At 46.0% G+C, this 21508-nt stretch overlaps 1 protein-coding gene across 1 annotated transcript in view; it reads right to left on the bottom strand.

Annotated features, from left to right (window-relative positions):
- Nucleotides 1–12384: 12384 nt before the first annotated feature.
- The window catches only part of muc5fl (mucin 5f-like), a 103058-nt gene continuing 93934 nt past the window's right edge, over nucleotides 12385–21508 (bottom strand). Inside the window, exons 21-22 of the mRNA XM_070898729.1 lie at nucleotides 18490–18607; nucleotides 12385–13297 (exon numbers count right to left, since the gene is read on the bottom strand). Coding sequence (XP_070754830.1) covers nucleotides 13138–13297; nucleotides 18490–18607 — 278 coding nt within the window. The 3' untranslated portion in view covers nucleotides 12385–13137. The remainder of the gene's footprint in view (nucleotides 13298–18489; nucleotides 18608–21508) is intronic.

Here is a 21508-nt window from a genome sequence, read left to right as displayed (position 1 = left end):
AATCGTGTTGTGTGGCACTACCACTGTGTTAAATGGGATAGATTCAGAACAGATCTAGCAGCTCTAAACATGAGGCACTGTGGGCCATCAGCAGCAGAATTGTATTCCACCACCATCTGTAACCTGATGGCCCGGCATATCCTCACTGTACCGTTACTGTTAAGTCTTGAATAAAGAGTCAGACTGGATACTGCGAGCTCAAAGTAAGGTGTGACCGTACTCCTTTATTACAGATCTCAGAGTGCCTCTCCAGCCTGTGAGGCCTCCTTATATACAGGTGCTCCCAAGGGATTGTGGGATCCCTTGGGACTCCAGGGGATAAGCCCTCTGGTGGTTAGACATGGTATTTACAGGTTTACATACATAACAACACTCCCCCCAAAGTCAATAGTGTAACTATTTACAATGTGAGTCGATCTGGGGCCTTCCTTTCCCTGGTTGATCGTCTTTGTGCAAATGCTGGTTTTGGCGAGTCGTTTGTTGGGCCCTTGCTGGGCTGCCGTGCAGCTGGCCTTGCTGGGCTGTTGGGGCTGGTGAGTCCTGCTGGGCTGCTGCGGGTGATGAGTTCTGCTTCGTGGACAACCGCTGGGTCGGTTGCCACTGGTGTGTGTGTTGGAGGGTCGAAAAAGGTGGAAGTCTATTGTGGATTGTTGTGGATAGTCCGTAAATCTGAGTTTGGTTTGGTCCAAGTGTTTCCTACAGGTGAGTCCATTTGAGAGTTTGACCACAAACATCCTACTCCCCTCTTTGGCCAAAACAGTGCCAGGAAGCCACTTTGGACCTTGTCCATAGTTCAACACAAATACAGGTTCATTTATCTCAATTTCTCTCTGTCTATCAGTGTCTCTCTCTCTCTGTGTCTGTCTGTCAGTGTCTCTCTCTCTCTCTCTGTCTGTCAGTGTCTCTCTCTCTCTCTCTCTCTGTCAGTGTCTCTCTCTCTCTCTCTCTGTCTGTCAGTGTCTCTCTCCCTCTCTGTCTGTCAGTGTCTCTCTCTCTTTCTGTCTGTCAGTGTCTCTCTCTCTCTCTCTCTGTCTGTCAATGTCTCTCTGTTTCTGACAGCGAGGGGTGGGGGGAGAAAGGAGGGGGAGAGGAGAGGAGAGGAGGGGGAGGGGGAGGGGGAGAGGAGGAGGGAGGGCGAGAGGAGAGGAGAGGAGGAGGGAGGGAGGGAGGGGGAGAGGAGAGGAGAGGAGGGGGAGAGGAGGGGGAGAGGAGGGAGGGAGAGGGAAGGGAGGGGGGGAGAGGGGAGGGGGGAGAGAAATTGAGATAAATGAACCTGTATTTGTGTTGAACTATGGACAAGGTCCAAAGTGGCTTCCTGGCACTGTTTTGGCCAAAGAGGGGAGTAGGATGTTTGTGGTCAAACTCTCAAATGGACTCACCTGTAGGAAACACTTGGACCAAACCAAACTCAGATTTACGGACTATCCACAACAATCCACAATAGACTTCCACCTTTTTCGACCCTCCAACACACACACCAGTGGCAACCGACCCAGCGGTTGTCCACGAAGCAGAACTCATCACCCGCAGCAGCCCAGCAGGACTCACCAGCCCCAACAGCCCAGCAAGGCCAGCTGCACGGCAGCCCAGCGAGGGGGATTTGAGTATAGGAGCAGGGGGAGGTCTTACTGCAGTTGTACAGGGCCTTGGTGAGGAAGGATGTTCTTGCTATTGAGGGAGCTCAGCGAAGGTTCACCAGACTAATTCCAGGGATGGCAGGATTGACATATGAGGAGAGACTGGATCAACTGGGCCTGTATTCACTGGAGTTTAGAAGGATGAGAGGGGATCTCATAGAAACATATAAGATTCTGACGGGACTGGACAGGTTAGGTGCAGGAAGAATGTTCCCGATGTTGGGGAAGTCCAGAACCAGGGGACACAGTCTTAGGATAAGGGGTAGGCCAGTTAGGATTGAGATGAGGAGAAACTTCTTCATTCAGTGAGTAATTAACCTGTGGAATTCCCTGCTGCAGAGAGTTGTTGATGCCAGTTCATTGGATATATTCAAGAGGGAGTTAGATGTGGCCCTTACAGCTAAAGGGATCAAGGGGTATGGAGAGAAAGCAGGAAAGGGGTACTGAGATGAATGGCCTACTCCTGCACCTATTTTCTATGTTTCTATTTCGCGTGACACATTTGCGCGATCATGATATGTATTCTGTTGAAGTCGCCTGCTCTCTACCTGTTCGTGTAGATCAGGGTGGTCGAACGAAAGCCTTGTCTTGAATGCCCTTTTCATGAGCAGTTCAGCGGGAGGGACCCCAGTGAGCGAGTGGGGTCTTGTGCGGTAGCTAAGCAGGACTTGGGATAAGCGAGTCTGCAGTGAGCCTTCAGTTACCCTTTTAGAAACATAGAAAATAGGTGCAGGAGTAGGCCATTCGGCCCTTCGAGCTCTGCTTGATTGTTTGAACTGCTCGTTCTGCCTGACCATTGGACGCTGGTTTAAAGGGGGCAGATGTGACATGTTTGATCCCATTGCGGGTCATGAACTCCTTGAACTCGGCACTGGTAAAGCACGGCCCATTGTCACTTACAAGGACATCAGGCAGGCCGTGCGTGGCAAACATGGCCTGTAGGCTTTCAATGGTGGCCGCGGATGTGCTTGCCGACATTATCACACATTCAATCCATTTGGAGTACGCATCTACAACTACGAGGAACATTTTTCCCAAGAATGGGCCTGCATAGTCAACGTGGACCCTGGACCATGGTTTGGAGGGCCAGGACCATAAACTTAGTGGCGCCTCCCTGGGTGCATTGCTTAACTGTGAACATGTGTTACATTTGTGCACGCAGGACTCTAAGTCTGCATCGATACCGGGCCACCACACGTGGAATCTGGCTATCGCTTTCATCATTACGATGCCTGGGTGAGTGCTGTGGAGATCACTAATGAAAGTGTCCCTGCCCTTTTATGGCACAATACCCGATTACCCCACAGAAGGCAGTCTGCCTGTATAGACATTTCATCTTTGCGCCGCTGGTACGGCTTTATTTCTTCCTGCATCTCTAATGGGACACTGGACCAGCTCCCATGGAGCACACGGTTTTTTACTAAGGACAGTAAGGGGTCCTGGCTCGTCCAGGTTCTAATCTGTCGGGCGGTAACAGGTGATTGCTTACTCTTGAATGCTTCTATTACCATAACTAAATCTGAGGGCTGTGCCATCTCCACCCCTGTGGTGGGCAATGGCAGCCTACTGAGAGCATCGGCACAGTTTTCTGTGCCTGGCCTGTGGCGGATGGCATAGTTGTATGCGGACAACGTGAGCGCCCATCTTTGGATGCGGGCCGATGCATTCATATTTATCCCCTTGTTTTCAGAAAAGAGGGATATAAGCGGCTTCCAATTCAAATTCGAGCCCAAACAGATATTGATGCATTTTCTTTACCCCGTAAACACACGCTAATGCTTCTTTTTTGATCATGCTGTAGGCCCTCTCAGCCTCAGACAGACTTCTGGATGCATAAGCAACTGGTTGCAATTTCCCAGATTCATTAGCTTGTTGCAATACACACCCGACCCCGTATGACGACGCATCACATGTTAGTACCAAACGCTTACATGGATCATACAACACAAGCAATTTGTTTGAGCATAACAGTTTTCTAGCTTTCTCAAAGGCATTTTCTTGGCTTTTGCCCCATACCCATTCATCTCCTTTACTCAGTAAGATGTGCAGTGGTTCTAACAGTGTGCTATGCCCGGTAAGAAGTTACCAAAGTAGTTCAGGAGTCCAAGAAACCACGTTCTGTGGTCTCAGTGCGTTCTCGATTGCCTCCATCTTCGACTCGGTGGGCCTGATGCCATCTGCCACGATTCATCTCCCCAGGAACTCCACTTCAGTGCCAGGAAAACGCATGTCGAGCGTTTTAGGCTTGAGCCCCACACAATTAAGTCGATTAAGAATCTCCTCCAGGTTCTGCAGATGCTCGACGGTGTCCCGACCTGTAACCAAGATGTCATCCTGGAAGATCACGGTGCGCGGGACAGACTTCAGCAAGCTTTCCATGTTCCTTTGGAATATCGCCGCAGCCGATCGAATCCCAAATGGGCAAGAGTTGTAAATGAAGACCCCTTTGTGCGTGTTGATGCAGGTGAGGCCTTTCGATGATTCCTCCAGCTCCTGCGTCATGTAGGCCGAGGTCAAGTCCAGCTTCGTGAACGTTTTCCCTCCTGCCAGCGTCGCAAATAGGTTGTCTGTCTTCGGTAGCGGGTATTGATCCTGCAGTGAGAAATGATTGATAGTTATTTTGTAATCACCACAGATTCTGACGGTGCCATCTCCCTTGTGGACTAGAACGATCGGACTGGCCCACTCATTGAATTCGATCGGCGAAATGATGCCCTCTTGCTGCAACCTGTCCAGCTCGATCTTCACCCTCTCTCTCATCATGTAAGGAACTGCTCTCGCCTTGTGATGGATGGGTCGCGCCCCGGAATCAAGTGGATCTGCACTTTTGTCCTTGGAACTTCCCGATGCCTGGTTCGAACAGTATGGGGAATTTGTTTAGGACCTGGGCACGAGGTGTCGTCGAAGGACGAAAGCGCTCGGACGTCGTCCCAGTTCCAGCTCCATGGACACCGGGAGTCCATTTAATTCAACCTTCAACATTATTGGGGGACACTTTGTAGTAAATGCGTGCACTCCATATACCTCTGCCTTCTTGGTCTGAGGCTCTGGTTCATCATGATCCACCATGGATCTGTCTTCCTCTGCAACATGGTGGTTTGCAGGATTAGCAGGGTTTGCAGCTCGCCTGCACATACGTTGGAGGTGTCCCATTGTTCCACAGTTCTTGCAAATGTATCCTTTGAAGTGGCATGAATAGAAACAATGATCACCCCCGCAGCGCCAACAAGGTGTTAATGGCCTTGTATTCACCATCCTTGATGGTGAACTCTGAGTCATCTGCGGACGTGCAGCTGCAGGCGTGTAAGTCCTGCCCTGTACATTTCGATTCTAAAACAACATTACTTTGTTCACAGTACTTGTAGCAGCACTAGTGTGCTGAGAGATTTGTTTGGTATTGTCACTGGTGGCGATAAACGCCTGGAATATCGCTATGGCTTTACTCAAGGTTGGGGTCTCTACAGTCAAAAGTTTGCGAAGTATTACTTCATGGCCAATGCCAAGTACAAAGAAGTCCCTGAGCATGTGCTTCAAGTGTCCTTCAAATTCACAATGTCCTGCAAGGCGCCTTAGTTCGACGACATAGCTCGCCATTTCCTGGCCTTCACACCTCTTGTACGTATAGAACCGATACCTCGCCATCAGAATGCTTTCCTTAGGGTTTAGATTCTCCCGGACCAGTGCGCACAACTCATCGTAAGACTTGTCTGTGGGTTTTGCTGGAGCGAGCAGGTTTTTCATGAGGCCATACGTTGGTGCCCCGCAAACGGTGAGGAGGATCGCCCTTCGTTTGGCAGCGTTCACTTCTCCTTCCAGCTCGTTGGCCACGAAGTATTGGTCAAGTCGCTCCACAAAGGTTTCCCAATCATCTCCCTCCGAAAATTTCTCCAGAATGCCCACGGTTCTCTGCATTGTTGCGGCAGTGTTCATCATTTGTATATCGTCGCCAGTTGTTAAGTCTTGAATAAAGAGTCAGACTAGATACTGCAAGCTCAAAGTAAGGTGTGACCGTAGTCCTTTATTACAGATCTCATCGTGCCTCTCCAGCCTGTGAGGCCTCCTTATAAACAGCTGCTCCCAAGGGGTTGTGGGCTCCCTTGGGACTCCAGGGAATATGCCCTCTGGTGGTTAGACATTGTATTTTCAGGTTTACATACATAAGAATTACCATCAAGTCAGGGGGCCAACCTTGGTTCAATGAGGAGTGTAGAAGAGCATGCCAGGAGCAGCAACAGGCATACCTAGAAATGAGGTACCAACCTGGGGAAGCTGCAACACAGGACTACATGCATGCTAAGCAGCAGAAGCAGCATGGTACAGACAGGGCTAAACTATCCCAGAATCAACGGATGAAATCAAAGCTCCACAGTCCTGCCACATCCAGTTGTGAATGGTGGTGGACAATTAAACAACTAACGGGAGGAGGCTCCATGAATATCCCCACCCTCAATGATGGCGGAGCCCAGCACATGAGTTTAAAAGCGTCTTCATTTTCAGCCAGAAGTGCCGAATGGATGATCCATATCAGCCTCAGCCTGAGGTCGCCACCATCACAGAAGCCAGTCTTCTGCCAATTCGATTCATTCCACGTGATATCAAGAAACAGCTGAGCACACTGGATAGGGCAAAGGCTATGGGCCCCGACAACATCCCGGCTGTTGTGCTGAAGACTTGTGCTCCAGAACTTGCCGCGCCTTTACCCAAGCTGTTCCAGTACAGCTACAACACGGGCATCGATCCGACAATGTGGAAAACTGCCCAGGTATGTCCTATCCACAAAAAGCAGGACAAATCCATTCTAGCCAATTACCGCCCCATCAGTCTACTCTCAATCATCAGCAAAGTGATGGAAGGTGTTGTCAACAGTGCTATCAAGCGGCACTTACTCACCAATAACCAGCTCACCGATACTCAGTTTGGTTTTCCCCAGGACCACACAGCTCCAGACCTCCTTACAGCCTTGGTCCAAACATGAATTCCAGAGGTGAGGTGAGAATGACTGCCCTTGACATCAAGGCAGCATTTGACCAAGTGTGGCATCAATGAGCCTTGGTAAAACTGAAGTCAATGGGAAAATTCTCCATTGTCTGGAGTCACACCTAGCACAAAGGAAGATGATTGTGATGATTGGAGGCCAATCATCACAGCCCCAGGACATCGTTGCACGAGTTCCTCAGGGCAGTGTCCTAGGCCCAACCATCTTCAGCTGCTTCATCAATCACCTTCCCTCCATCCTAAGGTCAGAAGTGGGGATGTTCGCTGATGTGTTCAGTGCCATTCACAACTCATTAGATAATGAAGCAGTCCATGCCGGCATGCAGCAAGACCTGGACAACATTCAGGCTTGGGCTGATAAGTGTCAATTAACATTTGCTCCACACAAGTGCCAGACCATCTCCAACAAGCGAGATTCTAACCACCATCTTTTGACATTCAATGGCATTATCATCGCTGAATCCCCCACCATCAACATCCTGGGGGTCACCATTGACCAGAAACTTAACTGGACCAGCCACATAAATACTGTGGCAACAAAAGCGGGTCAGAGGCTGCGTATTCTGTGGTAGGTGTCTCACCTCCTGACTCCCCAAAGCCTTTCCACTATCGACAAGGCGTAAATCAGGAGTGTGATGGAATACTCTCCACTTGCCTGGATGAGTGCAGCTCCAACAACACTCAAGAAGCTCAACACCATCCAGGACAAAGCAGCCCGCTTGATTGGCAGCCCATCCACCTCCTTAAACATTCACTCCCTCCACTATCGGTGCAATGTGGGTGCTATGTGTACCATCTACAAGATGCATTGCAGCAACTTGCTAAGGCTTCTTCGACAGCATCTCCCAAACCTCTATCACCTAGAATGACAAGGACAGCAGGTGCCTGGAAAACCACCTTCAGGTTCCCCTCCAAGTCACACACCATCCTGACTTGGAAGTATATCACTGTACTTTCATGGGACAAAATACTGGAACTCCCTCCCTAACAGCACTATGGGAGTACCTTCATCACACGGACTGCAGCGATTCAAGGCGGTGGCTCACCACCATCTTCTCAAGGGCAGTTAGGGATGGGCAATAAATGCCATCCTTCCAGCGATGCCTACATCCCGTGAACGAATAAGGAAAAACTGTTCTCTTTAGAGTGCCAGGCTGTCCGATCACGACACGGATCCCATGTTCAAATCGGCGCTCGGCTGAATTATTTTTTGTAATGTCCGCAACCTCCCCTTTAACATGCGCCCCGCAATTGGCCGGCCGCCCTGTATGCGCCACCTGAAACTGTCGCTGGCATTGCCTGGTGCAGCTTCAGGGGGCGATATCCAATTTAGGGTCCGGGTCGCTACGCCACTAAACCCACGGGGGTGCTTCCAAATTGCCACTGTCCTCACCGTGGCGTATTCTCATGAGCTCGCCACCAAACATGCTGTAAGTTCGCCACTGCATGATCGACGCGCACAATCGTCTACTGTATGACTTTCATCACCAAATTCACCGTTACACGAAACTCCAGGTTTCACTTTTTACAATCTGTTCCGATCTTATTCTGACTTTCCAGTCTCTTCCAGTTCTATTTTGATTACTCTAAATTATGCCTGCTTTAATCTGATGTTCCCAGCCTGCCCTATTTTATGCCGATTTTGTCATATAGCTCTTGTTTTATCATAAGGTTTTTTTCAATCTGCTCTTGTTTTATTTTGCATCCGTTGAACCTGCTGCTGTTTAATTGTCAGTTTCACATGCTACCCCCCATCCCACTGCTTTTTTCATCATTTTTCCAAGCTGCTCCCGATTTATTTTCATTTCTTCCAGCCATTTTGTGTTATTATTCCAAACTGATTTATTTCATTCTTTTTCAGATTGCTCATCTCCTATATGCCACATAATATAATTGAATCGACGCCCATGGGATTAAAGAGTCAGTGGCTGTGTGGATAAAAAATTGGCTGAGGGGCAGAAAGCAGAGAGTAGTGGTGAATGGTTGTGTATCAGACAGGGTCGGCATTGGGACCACTGCTCTGTTTGATATATATTAATGACCTAGACTTGGGTATACAGGGCATCATTTCAAAGTTTGCAGATGACACAAAACTGGGAAATGTAGTAAACAATGAGGAGGATAGAAACAGAATTCAGGGGGACATAGACTGGTGAAATTTATTGCAGAAAAGTGTGAAATGATGCATTTTGGAAAACAGGCAATATAAACTAAATGACGCAATTTTAAAGGGGGTGCAAGAACAGAGGGACCGGGGGTGTATATACACACGTCTTTGAAGATGACAGGACAAGGTTTTATAAACACAGGCAAGAGTACAAAAGCAAGGGAGTTATGCTAAACCTTTATAAATCACTGGTTAGGCCTCAGCTGGGGTATGGTGGCCAATTCTGGGCACCACACTTTGAGAAGAATATCAACCCTAAATGCACAAAAGAGATTTAGTGGGATGGTATCGGGATGAGGGATTTCAATTGGGAGACTGGAGAATCTGTGGTTGTTGTCCTTGAAGCAAAGGATCAGTGGTGATTTAATAGAGCTGTTCAAAATCTTGAAGGGTTTTGATAGAGTAAATAAAGAGCGGCAGAAGGGTCATTGCCCAGAGGATTTAAGGAAATTGGTAAAAGAACCAGAGGAGGCAACATGAGGAAAAAAAACTTAAGACAGTGAGCTGTTGTGATTTGGAATGCACAGCCTGAAAGGATTGTAGAAGCAGATTCAGTAATGCTTTCAAAAGGAAAATGGATAAATACTTGAAAAGGAAAAAAAATGCTGGACTCTGGGAGCAGGACTAATTGCATAGCTTTCAATTAGATTCTCCAACAACTACTTTTATTTATATAATGCCTTTTAAATGCCTCAAGGTGCTTCACAACAGTGATATAAGACAAAACAGATAAATTTGACACCGAGCCACAGAAGAAATGACAGCAGATGACCAAAAGCTTGGTCAAAGAGGTAAGTTTTAAGGAGCGTCTTAAAGGAAGAAAGAGAGGCGGAGAGGTTTAGGGAGGGAGTTCCAGAGCTTAGGGCCCAAGCAGCTGAAGGCACGGCCACCGATGGTTGGGTAATTATAATCAGGGATACTCAAGAGGGCAGAATTAGGGGAGCGTAGACATCTTGTGGGTTTGTGAGGCTGGAGGAGGTTACAGAGATAGGGAGGGGCGAAGCCATGGAGGGATTTGAAAACAAGGATGAGAATTTTGAAATCAGGCGTTGCTTAACTGGGAGCCAATGTAAGTCAGCGAGCATAGGGGTGATGAGTGAGCGGGACTTGGTGCAAGTTAGGACACGGGCTGCCAAGCTTTGGATGACCTCGAGTTTACGTAGTGTAGAATGTGGGAGGCCAGCCAGTTGGAGTCGTCAAGCCTAGAGGTAACAAAGGCATGAATGAGGGTTTGAGATGCTGAAGAGCTGAGGCAAGAGCTGAGACGGGCGATGTTACAGAGGTGAAAATAGGCAGTTTTAGTTATGCCATGGATATGTGGCTGGAAGCTCATTTCAGGGTCAAATATGAATCCTAGGTTGCGAAGTCTGGTTTAGCCTCAGAGAGATGCTAGGGAGAGGAATGGACTCAGTGGCTAGAGAACGCAGTTTGTGGTGGGAACCAAAGACAATGGCTTTGGTCTTCCTGATATTTAATTGGAGAACATTTCTGCTCATTCAGTACTGGATGTCGGATAAGCAGTCTAACAATTTAGAGACCATGGAGGGGTTGAGAGAAGTGGTGGAGAGGTGGAGCTGGGTGTCGTCAGCGTACATGTGTAAACTGACCGTGTTTTTAGATGATATCACCAAGGGGCAGCATATAGATGAGAAATAGGAGGGGGCCCAGGATAGATCCTTGGGGGACACCAGAGGTAACGATGTGGGAGTGGGAAGAGAAGCCATTGCTGGAGATTTTCTGGCTACGATGAGAGAGCTAAGAATGGAACCAAGCGAGTGCAGTCCCACCCAGCTGGACGATGGTGGAGAGGCGTTGGAGGAGGATGGAATGGTCAACCGTGTCAAAGGCTGCAGACAGGTCCAGGAGGATGAGGAGAGATAGTTTACCTTTGTCACAGTCACAAAGGATGTCATTTGTTACTTTGATGAGAGCCGTTTCGGTACTGTGTCAGGGGCGGAAACCAGATTGAAGGGATTCAAACATTGAATTCATGGAAAGATGTTCATGGATTTGCGAGGCGATTCCAAGACCCAATTGTTATTTTTCAAGCTGCTCATATTGAATTCTGCATTTCCAGTTGTATTTTCAATTTTTTCTGATTTGATTTTGGTGTTACAGGTACCAGGCTGCTCCTATATTATTTTGATTCTCACAGATGCCGCCAATTTATTTGGATTTTCTGTTTAATTGTTCTTGTTGGATTTTTCTCTGGGCTTCACCAGGATTCTTGTTTTATTTTGATTTTTCAGTGTAATTATTTTTCTGGGTTGCTCCTGCTTTGTTTGATTTTTTTTCCCCAGGCTGTTTCTGTTTTATTTGGATTTTCCACTCACTGCGGTTTGTTATGAATTATCTGCTTCTCCCCAAGCTACTGCTCTTTAATTTTAAATGTGCATGGCTCTCCAGAGGCTGTTCCTGTATTTTTATTATTATTCCAGCTGATTTTTTTCCTTCTAATTTTACGTTTCCAGCCTGCTCCAATTGGATTTGAATTTGTTTGGGCAGTTCCATTTCATTTTTACCAAGCTGCTGCTGCTGCTACTTTGTGAGAGGGCTATTACTCCCCCACCCCAGCCTGATGTCACTTACTTCTTTTTCCGTTAGTTATTCCATTAGACTGCTCCTATAGATGAAGAATTACCAGATAACAAGATGTCGAGAAGCTCAAATACTCGGTTCACACGACAGTCTCGGAGCCATAAATAGGTTAAGATGATGTAAGTTCTATTGTTGGCACTATCAGAATATCAGAATGCTGTAAACAGGCTACTCCAGACCCCATTCTTCCTTCCCCACTGCCATGGTAATGGGCTTTGGGAGAAGGGCTGAAAGTTGAGGAAACCAGCCTTTGAGACACAATTCTGATAATGTTTAATTGGCAGCTAAAAGGACAGCACAGCTAGTGCAGCTGAACTGTTGGAAAACTTCACTTTCCTTCTCTTTGCTTTGGAATTGAACTGTTACACTTTCCCTCTCTCTGTACCAGCGGGTACAAGAATGTATTTGTTTGGGTGTGGAATGTAGTTTTAAGTCATGTGTTTTGATGTCAGGTTTATTGTTGAGTAGCTTCTAACAGTTAGAATATAAATGTTATTGTACCCGTTAGGGTTGGCATCCTTTGTCAAGCTCAAAACAGGAGTGGAGGCAAGCATGCAGCCTGGATTTCATTAATTATTAACCTGTTTTCCATGCTTCAATAATCTCTTGTATTTGTCCAGTTGCCTGCAGCACTCTGAACTGAATCTCGTCATGAAATAGTTGAGCTATGAAGTAGCTCCAGCCTCTTACAGCCAGCAGGAAGAGATTTTAATCTCAGCAGTTTGGGGAAAAACCCAATGTCCAGAGCTGAAAGAAGAGTGCTTTAATTTATTGTTGTATCTTGGCCCAACAGAAATGTCCGGTTAAAGCAACAGCTCTTTTGACTTGCTCAGTAGCCTGAGAGTTAAACCTCATAAACAGATGATTATTTTCTTGTACATATCTAATGTTGAATCCACTGTCCAATAGAATGCAGGGCTTGATGTACAGAGATAAAACACGTCAATTCATGAAAGCTCAGACAACAATGCAGTTGATTTGCTTTTATTGACCATTACATTGAGACTAAGAGCTCACAGAAAAGTTTGAAGAAAAGAGATTTACTTGTCCTCAGAATGCATGCACAAATACCAAGCATGAAAAGCAAGGGTGAGATGACACTTCATTTATCAGCAACCTGAAGGAACAGTCCTAGATCGTGGGCCATGTAGATCTAGATTCGAACATAACGCTGCTTATTTATTGCCCACATTGCAATGGCCATCCTCATGTACAGTTGCAATTTAAAGCACTTTATTAAGATGGTAACTGTACATGCAGTTACTGGAAACTCCATCTTTGTGATATTTGCCACCATAGCTCTAACTCTTGCGAATACAGCTTTTTAGTTGTTCTTACAAGTACATTTCTTTACAAGGCAACAGGTAGAAACATGGCCATCAAAATAAGACACAAACTAAACAGCACTGAAATAGCATATTGCTGTTTTTAATTTAACTATAGTTGTAGGCAGTGATTAACAGTGGTGTCATGTCAGTCAGCAGGTTGATGTATGGGATTGTGTCCCAGAGAGGATGAAGTACATGTTTTAGCTCTATCTAGCTTCGTGCACCCTTTTGAATTGATCACAAGAACAAGAAATGATGGAAAAAATACTTTGCAGTGTTTAATTTAAAGGTAGAGACAGTGCCTTAAAATTCTTTAGTGAATGTCCCCATTTACGTGGATATTTTTAATGCTTTCTAACGTTTGTTCTTCTTCAATTTACCAGGAAGGCTCTGGCAACTGCTTGGTTGGTTCTCAACATTTCGTAGTTACACAGCCGCAATCCGTTGCGTAGGTGTAGGTGAATTCAATTTCTGTGTCATCTGGACAAAGTAATGTGATATTTTGCTTGCCGGTTGCTAACTCCTGACAGCAGGTGCAGTTATGTGAAATCATATTTGCTTGAGCAGAATACCTGAACCAAGAGGAAACAGTAACAATAACTTGCGTTTGTGTCGAATCTTTAATTTAGAAAAAGTCCCGAGGTATTTCATAGAAGCATGAGAAAAAATGGACCTTAGTCAAAGAACAGGAGAGCACAAGGCACCAGAGGAATGGGGTTTTAAGGAGGGTCTTGAAAGACAAGAGGGGAGAAGGAGACGGGGAGGTAGAGACATGGAGGGGATTTTGGAGAGCAGAACTTTGGTGGCTGCTAAAAGATGCAGCAGAGGGAGGGAGGGAGGGATGTACAAGAGGCCAGCGTTGGAGGAACACAGAGTTCGCATGGGATTGGAGGGATTTACAGAGATAAGGAAGTGTGAGGCTATGAAGAGATTTAAACAGAGTTTTAAATTACAGGTGTTGGGGATCAGGAGCAAGGACCGAGATGATGGATGAGTGGGACAGATAAAACCATCTCTGATCACTTCCTTATATCACTCTCCACCTACTTCCCCCTCCCAACCCTACTTCCTTTTGAGTCCACCCATGGAAAAAACACTCTCCCAATTCACTTACAACTGCATTTTCAAATTTGTAACTGCCTAGCCTTTTGCCCTCAATTCACCATGACATTTCTGCAGCGACCGATTTGCTCAACCACACCTGCACTTCCACCTTTGATTCCGCTGTCTCCATTAAATCCATTTCTCTCTCTCACCCTGGGCGTTCTCCCGAGTACAGCCCTCAGCTCCACTCCCTTAAGTCAAAGAGGTACAGACTTGAACATATATGGCAGAGAACTGGTTCAGCCATTCACTGCCGGATCTGGCAGGACCACACAAAGCACTGTCGGGTCCTACGCTCCTCTGCTAAAACTACTCACTACTCCAGAATCATCTTGGAATGCAAAGATAACCCCCAACTTCTTTTCTCTACTGCAAACTGCCTTCTTAAGCCCCAGGCCGCAGCCTACTCCACCCTCACCTCCAACAATAAATGCGAGTAGCTCATGGACTTCTTTGGTCACTAAGATTGAGACCATCCGTTCAGCTGCCTGTCACTTCCCTCCCTTCCCCTAGCCCACCGGACCAAACTTCTTCTAAGATTCCATGCTGCCCAACCCCTGAACTCGCATCTTTCTCCAGTTTCTCTCCTATCTCTCATCATGCCCTCTCCAAGCTCATCTTGTCCATGAAAACCACCCGCTTCTCCGTTAACTCTAATCCCACTAAACTTCTGACCACCCAACTTCCCTTTCTGGCACCCCATGTTAGCTGACATTGTTAACAGATCCCTTTCCTCAGGTACTGTCCCCCTCCCTTCAAATCTGCCATCACCTCTCTCCTCAAAAGAAACACCCTTGACCCTTCTGTCCTTGCAAACTACCGCCCCATCTCCAACCTCCCTTTCTTTCCTTTCCATGTACTGTTGCCTTCCAAACCTATCTTTCTCTGGAATTCAATGTTTAAATCCCTCCAATCAGTTTTCTGCCCCTGTCACAGTACCGAAACAGCTTTTATCAAAGTTGCAGATCACATCCTTTGTGACTGTGGCAGTGGTAAACTATTCTTCCTGATCCTTCCTTGACCTGTCTGCAGTCTTTGATATGGTTAACCACACCATCCTCCGTCATCGCCTCGCCTCCATCATCCAGCTAGGTGGGACTGCCTTCGGCTGGTTCCATTCTTATTTATCCCGTTGTAGCCAGAAAATTACCTGCAATAGCTTCTCTTCCCGCTTCTGCACTGTTACCTCTGGTGTCCCCCAAGGACCTATCCTTGGCCCCCTCCTATTTCTCATCTACATGCAGCTCCTTCGCGACATCATCCAAAAACACGTCAGGTTCCACATGCACACTGACAATACCCAGCTCTACCTCATTCCCACTTTTCTCGACCCATCCACTGTTTCTAAATTATCAGACTACTTGTCCGACATCCAGTACTGGATGAGTAGAAATTTCCTCCAACAAAATATTGGAAAGACCGAAGTCATTGTCTTCGGTCCCCATCACAAACTCCATTCCTAGCCACTGACTCTATCCCTCTACCTGGTAATTGTCGGAGGCTGAACCAGACTGTTCGCAACCTTGGTGTTGTATTTAACCCTGAGATGAGCTTCCGACCACATATCCGCACCATCACTAAAACTGGCTATTTCCACTTTCGTGACATCGCCCAACTCCACCCCTGCCTCAGCTCATCTGAAAAGTTATAACCTTTGCTGTAGCTGGTGTACAGCTTGATCCATCGGACAGAGTCAGTGGCTAGGAATGGAGTTTGTGACAGGGACCAAGACAATGACTTTGGTCTTTCCAATATTTTGTTGGAGGAAATTTCTGCTCATCCAGTGCTGGATGTTGGACAAGCAGACTGATAATTTAGAAATAGTGGATGGGTCGAGAAAAGTGGGAGTGAGCTAGAGCTGGGTATTGTCAGCGTACATGCCTGACACAAGACTCCCAAAGCAAGCGCTCTACTCGGAACTGCTACATGGCAAGCGAGCCCCAGGTGCGCAGAGGAAATGTTTCAAGGACACCCTCAAAGCCTCCTTGATTAAGTGCAACATCCCTACCGATATCTGGGAGTCTCTGGCCCAAGACCGCCCTAAGTGGAGGAAGAGCATCTGGGAGAGTGCTGAGCACCTCGAGTCTCGTCGCCGAGAGCATGCAGAAAACAAGCGCAGGCAGCGGAAGGAGTGTGTGGCAAACCAGACACACCACCCCCCTTTCCTTCAACCACAGTCTGTCCCACCTGTGACAGAGACCGTATTTTCCATATTGGACTGTTCAGTCACCTGAGAACTCACTTTTAGAGTGGAAGCAAGTCTTTGAAGGACTGCCTATGATGATGATGACGACTCAGCCACTTCCTAATATCACATGGAGTGAACCAAATTGCCTGGAAACTGGCATTTTTGATGGTTGTGACCTCATGAGGAGATGGAGTAAATTTATTCACTTGGAACTTTTAGCTGCAGGTGCCTACAACCAGTTTAGCTTTGTCTCTTGCACTCACGTGCTGGACTCCATGGTTGAGGATGTGGATCTTCATGGAATCTCACCCTTCCTTTCTTTTGCCTGCTAGCCCACCACCATTCTCGACTGGTTGTAGTAGAGTGACAGAACTTTTTTCTGAGCCATTGGTTTGTGGGACCACTTGGCTGTTTATAGCCTGTTGCTTTATGTTTAAGTGTTTATAAAAGCCCTTGCTATTTCCATTTATGCCACCGACAACTTTTATACACCATTTTACTATTAGCTGGAATGTATTTAACCTGTAACTGATCCATCTCATATTTAAATATCCCCACTGCTGATCTGCTGTTTCATCTGCCATTTTTTCCAATCAATTAATCTGGCCTAGGTCCACTTTTTCCCCCACTGAAATTAGCTCATTTCTAATCCAACACCTTTACCTTCATTTACTTAAAAACATCTAATTTCAATGTGAATCTAATCATATTTCAGTTGCTATTCTCCAAGTGTTCTACCTTTAGGTTGCATGCTTGTCCTGCTTTTTTGGACAGAAATCAGATCTAACCCTGCATCAAACCCTTCTCCACAGCAGCAAATAATCCAGACTGATAGTTCAGTGCAGTATTGAGGGGGTGCTATCTTATCCAAGGTGACATGATGTTAATACAAAGCCTTGCCAACCTCTCTGGATGGACATAAAAGATCCGGTGGCATTTTTGGGAAGAGCAGGGCGTTTCTTCAGCAGCTTGACCAATATTCATCCTTCAGCCAACATGTTAAAATCAGAACAACAGGTCATTTATCTCATTACTGTTTGTGGAACCTCACTATGTTGAAATTTGCTACAAAGCAACAGAGACGACACTTTCAAAATAATTCATTGGCTGTGAAGTGCTTTGGATCATCCAGTTATTGCAGGAGGCACTGTGTATATTAAAGGTTTTTTTTAAGGAAACCGTCTTAAATGCATTGTAAGAAACCTTACTTTAGTCACAAACATTTTCCTGATTCTGGTTTACCTCGGAGTGGTTCAAAGCCCCATTGTTACAACTCTGTTGCTATGGCTAATCTCTATATTGTTTACAAATCTCATCCCTGATTTCTTTCCCACTATTTGGTGGCCTGTAATGTAATCACAATATAGTAGCATATTCATTATCATTTAACTCAACCGCGATAGACTCCATGTGAGCATCACCATTGATAGAAACTTTCCTTTCTGCAGCTGTAACTGTGTCCTCAGTGGGGGCAGCTCACAATGGCACAGCAGAGACATGTCGGCCTTTGATACTGAAGAGTTTAAAGTCCTGTTGCAGGCGGTGCACCAGGGGAGGGTGACACCATTTTCGGCTGATAGCCACCCTCCAATAAAAGCACCGTTGTCAACTGCATGAAGTATGGTTGCTGACTGAGTCCATGTAGGCACCCAACTCCATTGTACCTGGCTGCAAAAGTGGAAGAAATTGGCTGCTACCAGGAGCTAAGTGAAGATGAATGCAACATCAACTAAAGTGGTGAACTGACTCAATCCCTGGCTCAAATATTGTACAGAATCACTGCCCTTTACACACTCTTTCACTCGCAATCTGAGTTTTCCGGGATGTTTTTCTCAAATTCCCCTCTCTGTCCTTGATGTTTCCCTAACTCTGTGCTTTTGCCCTGATTTGTCTCTCACTCTGTGCTTTTCCAGATGTTTTTGTCACAATGTGCTCTCTCCCTGATATTTTCCTCATACTGTGCGCTCTAGGATTCCCATACAATGTACACACTTCCAGATGTTTTTCTCGCACTGAGTGCTCCTTCAGATGTTTCTCTCAAGACTCTGCACTCTTCCACAAGTTCCTTTCACACTCTGTGCTCTTCCACAAGTTTCTCTTCAGATTCCCCACTTCCTCTGTTGTTTCCCACACTCTCTCTCTCTCTCCCTGTTGCTTCTCGCACTGTCTCTCTCCTTGTTTTTTTCGCAGGCTCTATTTTCTCCGTAAAGTTTTTCTCAAACTCCTATCTCTCACTGATGTTTCTTGTTCTCTCTCGTTTGTAAGTGTGAAAATTCAGGCTCAATATATTTACGAATATGCAGATACTGCATTGCCTTCTTTACCTGAAGTCTATTTATTTCAGCCGTATATAGACGTGTTTTTAGCTCATCAGAGGATAGGCTCCATTACTAATGGGCAGGAGACAATTTAAGTATAAAAGAACTATACACACATGGAGAGTTATGGGCAATATATGATTTGTATACATACATAGAATAGGTCATACAGTGTCCTACACAATAAGGCGTTGACACTTTTTGTTCAGATCGACATCCATGGTGGTTGATATAGGTTGTGGTTTGTGAAACGGTACATGCCTTTGGAATACCTGCAAATGTGACCATAATTGACCTCATTACATTGCAGTGAGTTTGATTCAGATTCTCGATTTTTTCATACATTAAAGGAAGATGAGGGGAGAATTTTATATTCAAAATATTACCTGATTTTGCACTGAAAAAGATAAACTTATCAAAATCTGGTTAGATATATATTTCTTAACCTGCAGAGAAGCACAGGAGATCGGCACCCAGATATTTGGGTGGCTCATTTTTGGGCACGTTGGGAGCTCATGGTACATTCCTGCACCAGGATCCTGGGGTTGGGTCAGGGGTCCAGGAATCGTGGGGACCAGGGATTGAGGAGGCTGATCAGGGATCGACAGAGTAGGCCAGTGGGGCCGAGATCGGGGGGTTAGCAGAGGAGGTATCTCCCGCTCCCTCGGCACCACATTCATGTACATTACTTACCTTCTTTGTTGTAGCCAATCCTGAGGGCTGGTTTCCTTGAGTGCAGCCAGCACAAACTAATTTTGGAGAGGGAACCTCAAGCAGGCATGGGTAAAGAACACTTCTTATCTGTTCTTACCCAATGTGACAAATGACGCACTTCTTGGCTGCCACTTGGGGACCTAGTAGGTCACTTAATTCTTGTAAAACTGCTGCAACGTGGCTCAATTTCTAGGCTCATCTCTTTTTCCCTGCCAGGTCATTCCATGAAGTCTCCACCATTGAGCGCGTCCTGCGTCCTGGAGCAACAGGGTTAGCGGCTTAGGACCAGCCTGAGAGTCTGTGGGAACTCAGGAAAGCATGCTGGCAGCTGGTTATCAAGCTTAGTAAGAGATTTATTCCAAGGACATTGGCACGAAGCTTGCAAGCAAGCTGATTCAAAGTGAAAGGAGCAATAGAAATGTAAGTAAGTTGCAGTAACTGTGAGGAACTTGGGATAGTTTAAAAGGTAAGAATTTTCCCAAGACTTTTCAATGAATATTTTGGGGGTGAAATTGTCCCTTTTTGAGGCGGGCGGGGGGAGGAGGGGGTGTCACTATCGACTCCCAGGAAATTGCCCGGGAGTTTGTGGAGGCACGAGTGCAGCACCCCATGGGTAGCACCCCAGGGCCGCCGCGCAATCGGCCATGACGTCAGTTCCTCAGACGTTGACTGTACCATAATAGCTGGAGTATCCGTTGCCACACTTTATGACCCTTTTTTGTTAAACCCACCTATGTATTCTATGGTGTTGTCATTCCCAGTTTGTACTTCTATTTACCTTTTGTTCATGAATGGTCTGCTGTGTGATTGCTATTTCTTGGAATTTCAGACTCTGCCACCACAGGATGACCTTGATGTTAAAAATGTGACTCATAAGTTAAGTGTAACCCTTAAGCGGTTTAATTCACACAACAGTACAGCTAGAAAATGAAGTTTAGGATTCAGTGACAATGAAAGTTAGTTTAGAGATTCCCCTGAACATCCACACCTATTGAGTCCAGCAGGAGATGGTTGCTGAGAGTATACTCTTGGGAGTTGGGGATCACCAGTTTGGTTGACAGGCCTACTGCTGAATCTCCAAATGGAGATGGAGTTAGAGGACCTGCCCTTCCACATTCTGTGAATACTCGGCATAAAAGAAGAGACACATGGGTAGTCAGTCAAAGACGTTTTAAACAGGAAACTGCAAGTTGCCTTGGCTTGGAAGCTCAATGCAGGTTAGATTTTGCAGTTACAAGTTGTCTAGAAAGAAAGGCAATGTTAAAAACACCATAGTCACCCATGAAAGCAACAGGGTGCATGGCTTATTATGTTTGTTGCATTCTTTGAGAGACGTGAGATTGCGTGAAGTGGGATTTGCTTGAATTGTTACCTTATATGTTCACTTGTTCTCCATAAAATAAAGCAACTTAACAATTTGTACAAATGTTTCTCAATCTGCCCACTGAGAAGTGCACACAAGGGCATGTATGAAAAGCAGTATTATAGGGGGGGTCCTATTGTAAAACTCCTAGGTTAAGCCATCATAAAGTTAGTTCTTGGCCGGTACAGGCACACTCTGAAAATATGATACTCAGACCACTTGCAAGAGCAAGTTATTATTTAAATGGAGAAAGATTGCAAAGTGCTGTAGTACAGCGGGACCTGGGGGTACTTGTGCATGAAACACAAAAAGATAGTATGCAGGTACAGCAAGTGATCAGGAAGGCCAATGGAATCTTGGCTTTTATTGCAAAGGGGATGGAGTATAAAAGCAGGGAAGTCTTGCTACAGTTATACAGGGTGTTGGTGAGGCCACACCTGGAATATTGCGTGCAGTTTTGGTTTCCATATTTACGAAAGGATATACTTGCTTTGGAGACAGTTCAGAGAAGGTTCACTAGGTTGATTCCGGAGATGAGGGGGTTGACTTATGAGGAAAGGTTGAGTAGGTTGGGCCTCTACTCATTGGAATTCAGAAGATTGAGAGGTGATCTTATCGAAACGTATAAGATTATGAGGGGGCTTGACAAGGTGGATGCAGAGAGGATGTTTCCACTGATGGGAGATACTAGAGGGCATGATCTTATAATAAAGGGCCGCCCATTTAAAACTGAGATGAGGAGAAATTTCTTCTCTGAGGGTTGTAAATCTGTGGAATTCGCTGCCTGAGCGCGCTGTGGAAGCTGGGACATTGAATAAACTTAAGACAGAAATAGACAGTTTCTTAAACGATAAGGGGATAAGGGGTTATGGTGAGCGGGCAGAGAAGTGGAGCTGAGTCCATGATCAGATCAGCCATGATCTTAATGAAAGGCGGAACACGCTCAAGGGACCGTTTCTTATGTTCTTATTAAGAGTGACCAGCACCGCTGAACCCAAGAGAATATCAAAGGCAGACATGAAATTTAGAACAGTGATATTTATTTACAGAATTTGATCAGCACCAGGACTGCACAGCTGTAAATTAGATGAAGGAA

This window comes from Pristiophorus japonicus, chromosome 14 (assembly GCF_044704955.1).
Source record: "Pristiophorus japonicus isolate sPriJap1 chromosome 14, sPriJap1.hap1, whole genome shotgun sequence".
NCBI lineage: Eukaryota > Metazoa > Chordata > Chondrichthyes > Pristiophoridae > Pristiophorus > Pristiophorus japonicus.
Note: the sequence above shows the minus strand (reverse complement) of the source record. Positions and strands in the feature narration are given on the sequence as shown.